The 12,957-nt window shown below is 41.3% G+C and overlaps 1 protein-coding gene across 1 annotated transcript; it reads right to left on the reverse strand.

Annotated features, from left to right (window-relative positions):
* Positions 1-1,461: 1,461 nt before the first annotated feature.
* Positions 1,462-11,242, reverse strand: FABP7 (fatty acid binding protein 7). The gene is made up of 4 exons (XM_033938541.1): positions 11,048-11,242; positions 10,232-10,404; positions 6,417-6,518; positions 1,462-1,711 (listed from the first exon to the last, which is right to left on the reverse strand). Exons 1-4 carry the CDS (start codon positions 11,118-11,120, stop codon positions 1,661-1,663), a joined length of 399 nt encoding a protein of 132 aa, XP_033794432.1. The 5' UTR covers positions 11,121-11,242; the 3' UTR covers positions 1,462-1,660.
* Positions 11,243-12,957: the final 1,715 nt, after the last annotated feature.

The following is a 12,957-nucleotide window of genomic DNA, read 5'->3' on the forward strand; positions in this document are numbered from 1 at the left end:
TATCTGGGGACAACTAATGCATACAACTCATAGAATACCATAAGTCATGGCTTGGTCAGGGACTCACACCTAAATTAAAGATGTGTATTTTCACTGTTACTGGTATTATTTAAAGAACAGTAGGTGCTTATGCTCCTTTACATGAATAGGTGACCAGTGACAGCATTGCCTCGTAAACATGTAAGTTCTTTTGAATATTAACCTGATTGACCAAACCCATAAAGAACTAGTCGGAAATGAGAAAAATAGGTCAAGCAATAGACCAAGCCAGAAAAGCAATAAGAAGAAAGGTTCTGAAGGATAAGATAGTGAATAGGGTCAAAACAGTGGTAAGGAAAAAAAAGGTACTAGATCCAACTCATGAAAATATGAAAGTTCTTAAGGAGATTTAAAGGGACTGTGGGAGCTTGAATGGGAGCAGAAAGGACAAAACATGGAGATATGGGTTTAAAGCAGTGGTCTCAAACTCGCGGCCCGGGGACCACATGCGGCCCGCCAAGTACTATTTTGAGGCCCTCAGTATGTTTATCACAATCACAAAAGTAAAATAAAACAGTTTCTATAGCTATAAATTACATTATTATTAAGACATCCAAAAGGAGAGATTTATAAACTACAAAGAGTTTTACCTTATGCAAAATTTTCATTTCCTTAATAAGACATTAACTATTTTTTTCTGAGGCCCTCCAAGAATTCATAAATCCAAAATGTGGCCCTCCAAAGGGTTTGAGTTTGAGACCACTGGTCTAAAGGGTGACACTCATAAATTTCCCAGGTTGACAGCAAGACACAATTCTAGGGGAGGTGGAGAGTCTCCTGCTGGCAGGATACCCATTTGCTCACAATTTGGATCTCCCACAACCTTCTTCCCTTGCCCATACACAAGCAGCGTAGCACATGAGTGGCCATGACATGCCATGATAAGGAAGGAGCCAAAGGCCCCTATATATAGCACAAATAGATTGGCCTCACCAGGGGGTCTCCCCTCCCCCCTTTACCCTTCTGCTCTTCCACCTGCCTCCACCCCCAGCTTTGAGGGCAAGGAAGAAGTGTACAGGAAGGAGGGGAAGGAAGGAGTACAGGGAGAGTAGATGGGCAGATAGACCATATAATCTTTGTCTGCCTTCATTTTTCTATACTTCTATTTCTTCCATGTCTGGAAAGAGATTTAAAGCCTGTGAGGAAAGTAGGGAACAGCTTATACTATACCACGTTTTGCTTCACAGTGAACCAGTAGATGCCCTGTTCTTTCATTCTTTAAGGGTGAATGCACAAGGAGAAGAGCATGGTTCTTGGCAATTTGTCAGTTCCATATTTGGAGTTGGTTGGTTGGGCTGAGAACTTTTCAGCACATCCTCATATTTACTAAAATCTGGTTTATGAAATATTTTATACAGCACAATAGAAGTGTGTGTGTGTGTGTGTGTGTAAAGGTTATATAAAAATGCACCACACATTTCATACAAACAGGAGGTTTTTTTATCAATTTAACCAAAAAAATGTGATCCACAGGAGGTTGTCATTTTGATAGTACACGGTAAACAAAAGATTTTGAGTTCTTGCATTCAAGTAATAGCAGTGATGTTTCAAATACTGTCACAGTTGCATATAGATTTGCTGTACTCTGATTGAGGCCTGAGGTGGAGAGAGGCTGCCCATTTTATGCCTTCTCATATTGACGGACAGCTACTACATCTCCAAAGGTTAAAGTCTGCAGATTAAAAAAAAGAGAGAAGAGAAGTAAATGACAAGGTAAAGGATCTGTACTGTACTATGTGTTACTATGTATAACATCTGAGTATAACTTTTGGATTACCAGAAAGTTATAATTTTCCATGTCAACTCTCAACCACCCATTTTGGGTGCCCAAAAGTTAGGTATCATTGAACATAGTAATATAGTATATGGTGGCAAATAAAGACCTTTATGGTCCATCTAGTCTGCCCAGTAAATTAGCAGAGGGTTAAGATTAGGGTTGCTAGATTTTCCAATCAGAAGATCCAGAATCCCTAGACCCGCCCCCCCCAGGCCTGCCTGTTCCACCTATCCCCACCCTCTAAAGCCCTAATCCAGCCCCCAGTTCCGCCCTAACCCCGCTGCCTGCTCTTGTCAGGCAGGGAGGAAATCCGCACATGGGTGGATGCCATGTGCTGACATCACACATGTGTGCGCATGATGTCATCACATGGCATCTGCGCATGTGTAAATTTCGTCCCTGCCCGACGCAATTTGAGGAGGCTTTTCAAAATCCAGACAAAGACATCCGGACCCCTGGACATGTCCTCAAAAGGACATCTGGTAACCTTAGTTAAGATCAGCACTAAGCATCAACTCTAGAAATGTCACTTAGCACTAAGTGATATTTAAAGAATAGTGCTTAGAGTGGATTTCTGTACCTAACTTGGGGCATGAGAACTCATGCCCACTGGAACCTGATGTAAATCCTCATGCCCAACTGATACTAGTTAGGCTTGCAAATCCATGTTTTCTATAACTTTGTGCCTAATTTTGGGGAATGCCCCTGACCTTCCCATGCCTCTCCCATGGCCACACCTCCTTTGAACTGCACGCTATATAATTTAAGTGGGAATGTTGCAGAAAGCAACTAGCAAACAATAAGGAAATCCAACGGTGTCTGCAATTCAAGAACAGCAAGCAAAAATCAAAAGAGAAAACTGCAGACAGTATGTACAAGATGCAGGCTGTGTTTATTAAACCAAATATAAAATGCGGTAACTATTGTCACCTTTTTTTTACAAACCCTGGGACCCGACACGGTCCATGTTTCGGAGAACACGCCTTCTTCAGGGGTCCATTAGTTATAAGGGTTAAAACAAACCGCAATATAAATTGGTAATGAGCAAAGCGCCTGTGTTAAAGCAATCAATACGATCCAACTGTACACCGCAAAAGCGAGATGCTGGAGCCCAAATTTAGGCACAAGATCCAAACTAAGCTAATGTCATGCAAAGAGTGCTCTGTGCATCCTTTACAGCAGTGTCTCTCAAACTGTGTGCCATGGCACAGTGGTTTGCCCCGAAGAGTTGCTGGGTGTGCCCTAAGAAATTCCAGAATGTTTACTTGATTTTAAAAAATTCCCTTCATAAGTATACACTAGAATGGATGACATGTATGTCGCATATGCAAAAGTCTGTCAATGTTATGAGCTTCTGTGTTCATAAGGATACAACCAACCAGACAAGCCTCATTCTCTGACGTCATTGGTTCTTGAAAACTAACGACAAGTAATTTTAGTTTCATTTTTTTATGCAATAGATTATCCTAACTTGAGCAACAAAGGAAGCAAGGCTTTGCTATCGTTGGATCTTCTTATTTTTACAAACTTTGCAAATTAAAAAAAGAGAACAACTACAGATGGTGGATGATGAAATGCAAGTCTGCTTGTTGACTATCAAACCATGTTTTGAGTTAATTTGCACTCAAAAACAAGCACATCCATTGTATAGATTAGCAATTTAGTTTCATCATTGTTACAATTACCCATATGTAGTTTAAAGAACTTTAAATAAATAACTCAAATTTACCACCACCCCTTTTTGCAAAACCGCGCAAGAGGTTTTTAGCACAGGCCGACCCGCTGAATGCTCTGCGCTGCTCTGACAGTCATAGAGTTCCTATGAGCATCTGAACAGCACAGAGCAATCAGCATGCCAGCCGGCACTAAAACCCTCTTGAGCAGTTTTGTAAAAGGGGAGGGAGGGGAGTCATTTTTTATTGATTTTGCAATTTTATAATTTCAATTATAATGTGCCTTGAAAAACATTTGCTCCGTTTAGTGTGCCAGAGCTAAAAAAAAAAAAGTTTGAGAGCCGCTGCTTTACAGAATGCTAGTTTAACACAGATCTTCCCGGCACGTAGCTTAGGGTGCCATTTTCTGAATTCCCCCATAACATATACAATAGTGTAAGTTACACCTGTATCTCCGGTATTTACATGCAAGCATCTACAGTAGCTCTATGGTTGGTTTAAGTACTTGGGCCTGTGTTATAGGCACATATCTAAGCTTTTATGCTAGCATTCTATAAGAATCCAGGGGGTGGGTGGGAGCGGGAGGGGCTATATCTTTTGTTTTGGTCTTATTCCTGATGGTATTGATGGATGGGGGAGGGAATTTTTATCTTTTGTATAGATACTGATTGATTATAAGTGCTTAGTTCATTATCATTATTTGTATATAAATTGTATTGCACTTTTTGTTGGCATTAAAAACTAAATAAAGTTAAAGAAACAAAAAAAAGAGAAAGGCAAACACCCACTTTCTTTTATAAAGCAGATGTCACAAAAGTGTCATCTAAGCACCTAAATATAGACACCCTATTAAAGAATTACCCTCTTTTTGCTCAATGTGCATTATGAAATCAGCTACTTCAAGTGCAATTTTTTTTTTTTTTTTACATTAAGCTGCGATACTGGCAAACGACACAAGTTATTTCCAATCATGTGTTACTTTGCCACACCTCGGCTTAGTAAATACAGCCCTTAATTTGTGCCTGTGGCAATCGAGGGTTATTTGCACAAGGTCATATGGAATATCAAAAGTGAACTTTTGTTTCTCTGGTTCTCACATCTTCACATAATTTGTGAACATATGGACCCCTTCCTCATTTGTTACAAAAAAAAACACAACAGGTACTTTTCATTCCCTTTAAATAAGATAGACCGATAGCATAAATCTGTTCTATAAAGGAAGTTCTTTTCCATCCAGTCTACACTCTCTTTTGACAGAGAAAGTAATATGCAAAGCTTAATCACTATGGATCCAAGCATGGGAGCTCTTAACTGTCACTGTAATGCAGGGGTGTCAAAGTCCCTCCTTGAGGGCCGCAATCCAGTCAGGTTTTCAGGATTTCCCCAATGAATATGCATGAGATCTATTAGCATACAATGAAAGCACTGCATGCAAATAGAACTCATGCATATTCATTGGGGAAATTCTGAAAACCAGACTGGATTGCGGCCCTCGAGGAGAGATTTTCACACTCCTGCTGTAATGCTTAAGTACAAACACTAACTAAATGTCACATATGTACTATACAGTGGTGCCTCGCACAGCGAACGCCTCGCACAGCGAACGCTGCGCACAACGAACTTTATGTCTTGATTCGTACAACGGACTTCGTTTCACACAACGAAGTCCGGGGTTCCTGCGGGGTTGGATCGCAGCGGGGTTGGTCGAGCCGCGAGGGTAGTCTCCTTCTCCTTACCTGCCCTGTCGCAGCACACAGCCGAACGGAAATCTTCCCGATGTCAGCGCTGACGTCGGAGGGAGGGCTTAAGCAAAGCCCTCCCTTCCTCCGACATCAGCGCTGACATCAGGAAGACTTCCGTTCGGCTGTGTGCGGCTGCGGCAGGGCAGGTAGGAAGAAGGCAATGGCGAACGAAAGAGGGGGAAGGGGGAGGGGGAGGGGGCGGTCCGCCCCGAAGAATGTGCACAGCTGGTCAGGTCCCCCGATCGACCGACAACAGGCCCGGCCGACAAACCTCCCTGCCCTGTAGCCGCGAATCTAAATTACCTCTTACAGCAGCTTCAATAATCCAGCTGCTGTAAGAAGGTAATTTAGATTCGCGGCTACAGGACAGGGAGATTTGTCCGACCGGGCCTGTTCTGTTGTCGGTCGGGTGCAAAAGCGCCACAAAGGTGGAGGCAGGGAGGGAGGAAAGGTGGAGTGGAGAAGAAAAGACGCTTAAGGGGGGAGAAGGCCGCTGAAAGCACATGTTGGAGCAGGGGATGAGAGGGAGGGAGAGAAGGGGAAATATTGGACAAGGGCAGAAGGGATGCTAAATCATAGGGTGACAGGCAGAGAGAACAACAGGAAAAAGAGTGGAAGCAATCTTGAACCCTGAGGGTGAGGGCAGAGAGAGGTGGTGAGATGATTGATCATGGGGAGAGGGACAAAAGGGAATAGAGATGGGATAGGAAGATAGTGGAAGTAAAAGGACAGGGAGATGTATGTTTTTAGATGTATCTAAATAAAAATAATAACAAAAAATTTATCTTTTTTATGTCATCTTAGCTTATTTTATGCTGCAGAACGAATTATTTTTTTTTACATGTATTCCTATGGGAAAACGCGTTTCACATAACGAACGTTTCACATAACAAACTTGCTCCTGGAACCAATTAAGTTCGTTGTGTGAGGCACCACTGTATATTTCTTGTGAGGATTCTGAGTGGAAGAGTATGGATAGAATGTAGTATGTATATTTTTTGCTAGCTTTGAAGAAATTGGTTTATAAAGCATCCTCAACATCTGAGAAAAAAGATACATCAATTTTTAGGAGAATTTTTGAGGGGATCAAAAAAGTAAAAGGAACAGCGTGTATTTTAATGCTACATTTGAACGATGAAGGCAGTGACTACAGTAGTTCTAGAATTGTGTATCTCTAATACTCACCATGACCATTTTACCGTCCTTAATTTCCCTGACAAATGTTGTCTCTTTGTCATCCCATTTCTGCACATGAACTAACTTGTCTCCATCCAAGTTCACAGTAGACTGGAAAAAAAAATTCACAGATACACATGTAAGTTGGCATTCATTAAAGTCCATTTGGATTCTTCCTCCGGTTTCTTTTTTTATAATATGTTTATTAGCGATTGCAACACAGAGCGTACAGGAATCCAACAGTACAAGGACACAAGGCACACAATAGTAGAATGAATAGCTTGAGGCTAATTTTCAGCTTCAATGTACATAAAAATGAAATAATTACTCATTTGAACCCAGTCTTGCTACACTGTGCCATTTATTTTAAAAGCCCATTTGATTTTGACAGTTTTGCCCTTGCCTCAGAATAATGGTATAAATTGCCTCAGAATAATGATATAAAGTCCACAATTTAACTAAATGCAGTGGCAATTCTCTGATAGGTCATGCCAGATTTATTATTTATTCATTATTCAAACTTCCTATATTGCAAATCTACAACCACTCCATGCAGTGCACATACACATTAAATATCAAATCCTATAATTCATAAAATCAACATGGATAAAAACATTACCCATTACCCTGACATCTACCCCCTCCTTTACTTTCCCTCTGTTTCATGTACGTTAATTCAAATTTGTCTAGTATTTTTAATATTTGATAAAATATTGTTTTTATTTATCTATTTTAATTGTCCCATACAATCTTTTTATATTGTACACCGTCTAGACACTTGTTTTGATAGACGATTTATCAAAAATAAAGAAACTTGGAAACTACCAACCTCCTGAGCCCCAAGCACACTAGAACAAATATGCTTTTAACCCTTTCTTAAACTTCAAAAGAACTCTATAAATAGCATTCAGGAGGGCATTATGTCACTGTCTAGAACCATTTTACATTACATTACATTAAATTAGTTTCTTTTATTCCGCCAATACCTTGCGGTTCTAGGTGGATTACAAAAGTAAGAGATTCTGGTCATTTCCAGAAGATTACAGGGAAGCTATTGGCTGGAACTTTTGGGGCTCCTTTCACAAAGGTGTGCTAGCGTTTTTAACGCACGCATGCGCCGGATTAGTGTGCGCTAGCCGAAAATCTACCGCCTGCTCAAAAGGAGGCGGCAGCGGCTAGCACATGCGGAAATTTAGCGTGCGCTATTCCACACTTTAAGGCCCTGGCGCGCCTTTGTAAAAGGAGCCCTTGGAGTCTGGTGATGGAGTGAGGATATTGGTTGTATCGGGAGTTTGGCTTGACATATTTCTTGAACAACCTGGTTTTTATTTCCCTCCCGAAGGTTCGGGAGTTTGGCGCTGAAATCAGTAGATTCATTCTGAACGTGGAACCTTTTCTTCTTTGTATGTATCCTGAAGACTGCCACTGGACCTCATCTGCTACTTTGGTTCAATTTTTATGCTGTTCTTTATGGGGCCCTTTTACTAAAGCTTAGGGCTCCTTTTATGAAGGTGCGCTAGCGGTTTTAGCGCGCGCACCGGATTAGCGCGCGCTAGCCGAAAATCTACCACTTGCTCAAGAGGAGGCGGTAGCGGCTAGCGCGTGTGGCATTTTAGCGTACGCTATTCCGCGCGTTAAGGCCGTAATGCGTCTTCATAAAAAGAGCCCTTAGTGTGCACTAACAGAATTAGGGCACACTAAATTCTAAGAAGCCCATAGGTATACAATGAGCTTACTAGCACTCAGCACACACTACACTAAGGGCTCCTTTTACGAAGACGCATTACGGCCTTAACGCGCGGAATAGCGTACGCTAAAATGCCACACGCGCTAGCCGCTACCGCCTCCTCTTGAGCAAGCGGTAGATTTTCGACTAGCGTGCGCTAATCCGGTGCGCGCGCTAAAACCGCTAGCGCACCTTCGTAAAAGGAGCCCTAAGCTTTAGTAAAAGGGCCCCATAAAGAACAGCATAAATAATAATCACTGCATGAATGGAAAGTATTAACATCCATAGTAAGTCATGAATTACCCTTTCAACCCACCATAGGTTCCACTGAGGCCTATTTTAAGCAAACAGATTTGTAATTAAATATGATGTCAAATAAGAGATTTTAGAAAACCACATTGGCTTGGATTCTAAACATAAGAACATAAGCAATGCCTCCGCTAGGTCAGACCTGAGGTCCATCATGCCCAGCAGTCCGCTCACGCGGCGGCCCAACAGGTCCAGGACCTGTGCAGTAATCCGCTAAAACCATCACCTAAGTTAATCGTTTTAATTGGCTAGTAACGGCGTGGTAATCGGCCACACTATTAAACACCAATTAAAAGAAAAAAAAAGTAGGCATCACGAGGCACCTACAAAACTCAGCGTCAAAATTGCGTCTACGCAGATGCCTAGCAGCTCTATACATCAAAAGAGGTGTGGTTGTGGGCAAGATTGATGTTCGGCGCTGCTAAGCATGATTCTACGTCGAAGGTAGGTGCTGGAAACGTAGGCCTGTAAAACCCTGGTCTACATTTCTGGCACCTACCTTTGAATCAGGGCACGATTCTTAAAACGGCATAGTAATCGGAGATGCACATGAGCAGCGCTGTTTTTTTCAGGCAGCTGACGATTAAGGCGCCACTTTCAGAATCCGGGCCATTATGCATTTGCACTGTCTGAGTGCCACATTACTAGTAAGACATTAATTGAAACAGGCGTAATAGTTTGAACAATGAGTGTATAGATTATTTAACTGAGATAAAGATCTGTAGGCTGGTTCTCTCGGTAAAATGCACAGATATTATTACATCAGCCACCACCACAAAAATCATCCTTGTAGAGAATGTCCCAGGTACATTAGAGAGATTGTGAGCCCGCAGGGACAGACAGGGAAAAATGCTGGAGTACCTGAATAAATTCATGTAAACCGTTCTGAGCTCCCCTGGGAGAACAGTATAGAAAACTGAATAAATAAATAAATTACAGTGCCGAGCTACTCAGATTCTGATATCATATAAGACAGCCTTTTCTTACATATCCTCCTGTGCAATATTTATTTATTCAATTTTCTATACTGTTCTCCCAGGGGAGCTCAGAACGGTTTACATGAATTTATTCAGATACTCAAGCATTTTTTCCCTATCTGCCCTGGCAGGCTCACAATCTATCTAATGTACCTGGGGCAATGGGGGGATTAAGTGACTTGCCCAGGGTCACAAGGAGCAGCATGGGTGCTGAGGCTGTAGCTTTAACCACTGAGGCTGTAGCTTTAACCACACTCTTCCAATAGTTCTCAACCCAGACCTTGAGACACACCTAGTTAGGTTTTCAGGATTCTCATAATGAATATGCATGAGCGCATGCAAATCTGTTCCATGCACATTCATTCTGAATGTCCTGAAAACCTGTGTCCAGAGGACTAGGTTGAGACCCCTTGTTCTTCTGTAAGCATGCAAACTAATGTGAGAAAAGGGACCAATAGTGGCAGGACAGGCTCTCGGTCTCTGTTGACTTGGAGATGGTTAACGGCACTTGCAATGATTTTTTTAGCATGTCTCTTCAGCATACCTTTGTACCATTTGAGGATGTTTTCATCACACAGCATAAAAGAGCTTGTTAAACAAATGAAACCCTGGGTGCCCTTCCTTTAGAATAACAAAAAGCAAACTCGAAATGAAATCAAGCTGATTCAAGTAATCCTACCTAGACAATTAGAGCATGGATCAGACCACAAAGCCAATGAGTGCCACAGTATCAGAAAGAAAAGAGCACACGATACATTTTTATGTCTTCTTTTAATGCAGCTCCCGGGTCCAGCTTTTTTCCCCCCACTTACTTTGCAGTTCCTGTCATCTACGGTGGGTTCATCAAACTCCTCTCCCAGTTTAAAACTGATCTCGGTATTCTTGAAGGTGCTCTGTGTCTTGATCACCACTTTCTCTTCTTCCTTGCTAATAACCACCGTTGGTTTAGTAACATTGCCGACCTGTCTGGTGGCAAAACCCACACCTGCAAGTGCGAGCAAAATAATTATTTCAGACCAAAGTTTCTAAGACGGCATCAAATACCTTAACCGGTTATTTTGTAAAGTCTTTTGTTGTTGTTGTTGCTATCACTGAGGGGGGGGGGGGGGGGGGAACAACCTTTCCAATATCATCTTTTTGGAAGGTGAAAATAAATTGTCTAGACTAGAAGATTAAGGAGAATCTGTGCATGTGCTGATTTCTCTAGTTTCCTTAATGATATATTTATGAATAAATTCCAAAAGCACGTTTATAATACTTTGGCTTATAGTTAAACCATGTACTAACTTTCTAGCACGGGTTTAGATTAGTGGATCAGTCATCGTTCTTTGGAATAGTTTTTGAACACTGAGAAACAGAAGCCTTTGGAATGCGCTGCCAAATAACATTTTCTAAAATAAACTGGGCATCATTTTTCTACGTTAACCTTGAACATCCTTAATGGAATATAACCTTTAGAAAGTAACATTTATAAGAAGAAAAAAAAAAAAAAACCCGCCACTGAAAACGGAGCAATAAACAATTATTTTTCTCTTCCACTTCTTTACACAATTCAAGGATGCAAGAATACTGCAAGGTGTAAAAACTCTGGGATAATAGAAGCCTTATAAAATGTTGCCTTTACCTACCCAGGGCTTTCATGTACTCATCGAAGTTCTGGCTCTCAATCAGTTTCCAGGTAGCACAAAAGGCATCAACCATTTTTGTCCACTAATGGACTCAGACAACAGACAATGGGCACTGCTATGGCTGCGGGAGAGCGTGCTGCCGGGTAAAGCGTTTCCAGCCTGACTTCCCTGCACCACACTGCCTCAGTGCTCTTATTAAAGCTCAGACGGGGGGACAGAAAGTGGGACAGGAGGGGAACCATAGTCCGTCCCAGTCTCTCCACCAATCAGATCACTAGTAGGGGGCAAGTCTCCTTAATCCACTTGATGATAGGCCAAAGTCAGTAGGTCAGGCGAGAAGATGCATAAGGGTCCCTTTGCTGAGGCAAAGAGGGAAAGGGGAGGGGGTCGAGATCTGTAAAATGCAAGATGCAGAGCGATTTGCCTCTGTTGCTGCTTTCTATCTTTCTATATAGTCATAGTTAGGAGGAAAGGAATTTCAAAGCAAATTAAGTTTACCCTTAAACAAGAAATTATTTGGCCTAATTACTGATCACAGTAGTGGGATGCTGTACTGACATAGAAAGGTTTCATATTAATCTAACAGGCTTGGGTCCAATACCTGCAACTAGATACTGGGACATAAAATCTTGCAAAACGTATTTCCTAGAAAAAGTGACTGCTCCGTTTTCTTCAAGAGTCTCTCTTCCTTTTAAGAAAAAGGCTTAGTTTCTGAGAATTGGCTTTTGAAATCCTTGTTTAAAAATCTGATTGGGGTGGGAGAGCCAAGAGGGGTTATACAGAGCACTGCAAGACAGAGAAGGGACAGTCAGGTTTGCGGATTAGCAATGCCCAGTCTGTTCACACACATGCATAATGTGTGTTATTAACTGAAGGTCCCATGCATTTGAATAATATGAGGGTCGCTGAAAAGTTCTCCTCCCAGCCAAGAAGAGAATGATATGGAGCCATGAAACTTACAAGTTATTCCACACTTGACACTTTTCATTTCAATTATATGAAGAGTATCAAGAAAAGTGTAGAATAACTTTAAGTTTCATGGCTTCACATCGTTCTCTTCTTGGCTGGCCTGAGAACTTTTCAAAAACCCCTCATATTGCTTTGTCATAATCCTTGATAAAATATAATGGAAGGAAAGGGGGGGGGATTTATTCTTTATGTAGTGTTACTGATTATGATTATAAGTGTTTAACTTGCTGATTAATGTATATATACGGTTCTGCACTTTTGTTGGTCTTAAAAATCAATAAAGATTTATAGATTCATGCACACATCCAGGAGAGGGAGGTGGGGGCTATCTCTTTTAGTTTATTCTTTGACTGAATGTATTGGAAAGGAGGGGGGAATTATTTTTTTTTCATTATAATTGATTGAATATAAGTGCTTATTCTGATTAATGTATGTATAATTTCCTGCACTTTGTATTAGCCTTGAAAATTTAATAAAGATTTTTTTAAAAAGGCCCCTCGTATTTCTAAGAATGTGTGTTCATAGTGCTGGTGTACATTAACATGGTAGCACACTTTAGCAAATCTGGCCCTTAGCTTCCAAACCATTTCCTTAAAGGTTTTACTGATCTTTTTAAAAAGTATGATGCATCCCACATCAGTGTCAGCTTCTTCCTCATCAGGCTCTAATTCCTATTTGAATAAGGAGAGTGTGGCACAGTGGTTAAAGCTACAGCCTCAGCACCCTGAGGTTGTGGGTTCAAATCCACACTGTTCTTTGTGACCCTGAGCAAGTCACTTAATCCCCCCATTGCCCCAGGTACATTAGATAGATTGTGAGCCCACTAGGAAAGAGAGGGGGAAAATGCTTGAGTACCTGAATAAATTCATGTAAACCATTCTGAACTCCCTTGGGAGAACAGTATAGAAAATTGAATGAATAAATAAAAATGTTGCCATACA

Source organism: Geotrypetes seraphini, chromosome 3 (genome assembly GCF_902459505.1).
Source record: "Geotrypetes seraphini chromosome 3, aGeoSer1.1, whole genome shotgun sequence".
Taxonomy (NCBI): Eukaryota; Metazoa; Chordata; class Amphibia; order Gymnophiona; family Dermophiidae; genus Geotrypetes; species Geotrypetes seraphini.

What these genes read in the sequence shown, in the direction of transcription:
- FABP7 (XM_033938541.1), bottom strand. Translation starts at nt 11,120, where the DNA reads ATGGTTGATGCCTTTTGTGCTACCTGGAAACTGATTGAGAGCCAGAAC. An exon ending in TGAGTACATGAAAGCCCTGG is followed by an intron (nt 10,405 to 11,047) that starts GTAGGTAAAGGC and finishes TCGCACTTGCAG; the next exon opens with GTGTGGGTTTTGCCACCAGA. An exon ending in AGGACGGTAAAATGGTCATG is followed by an intron (nt 1,712 to 6,416) that starts GTGAGTATTAGA and finishes TTTAATCTGCAG; the next exon opens with ACTTTAACCTTTGGAGATGT.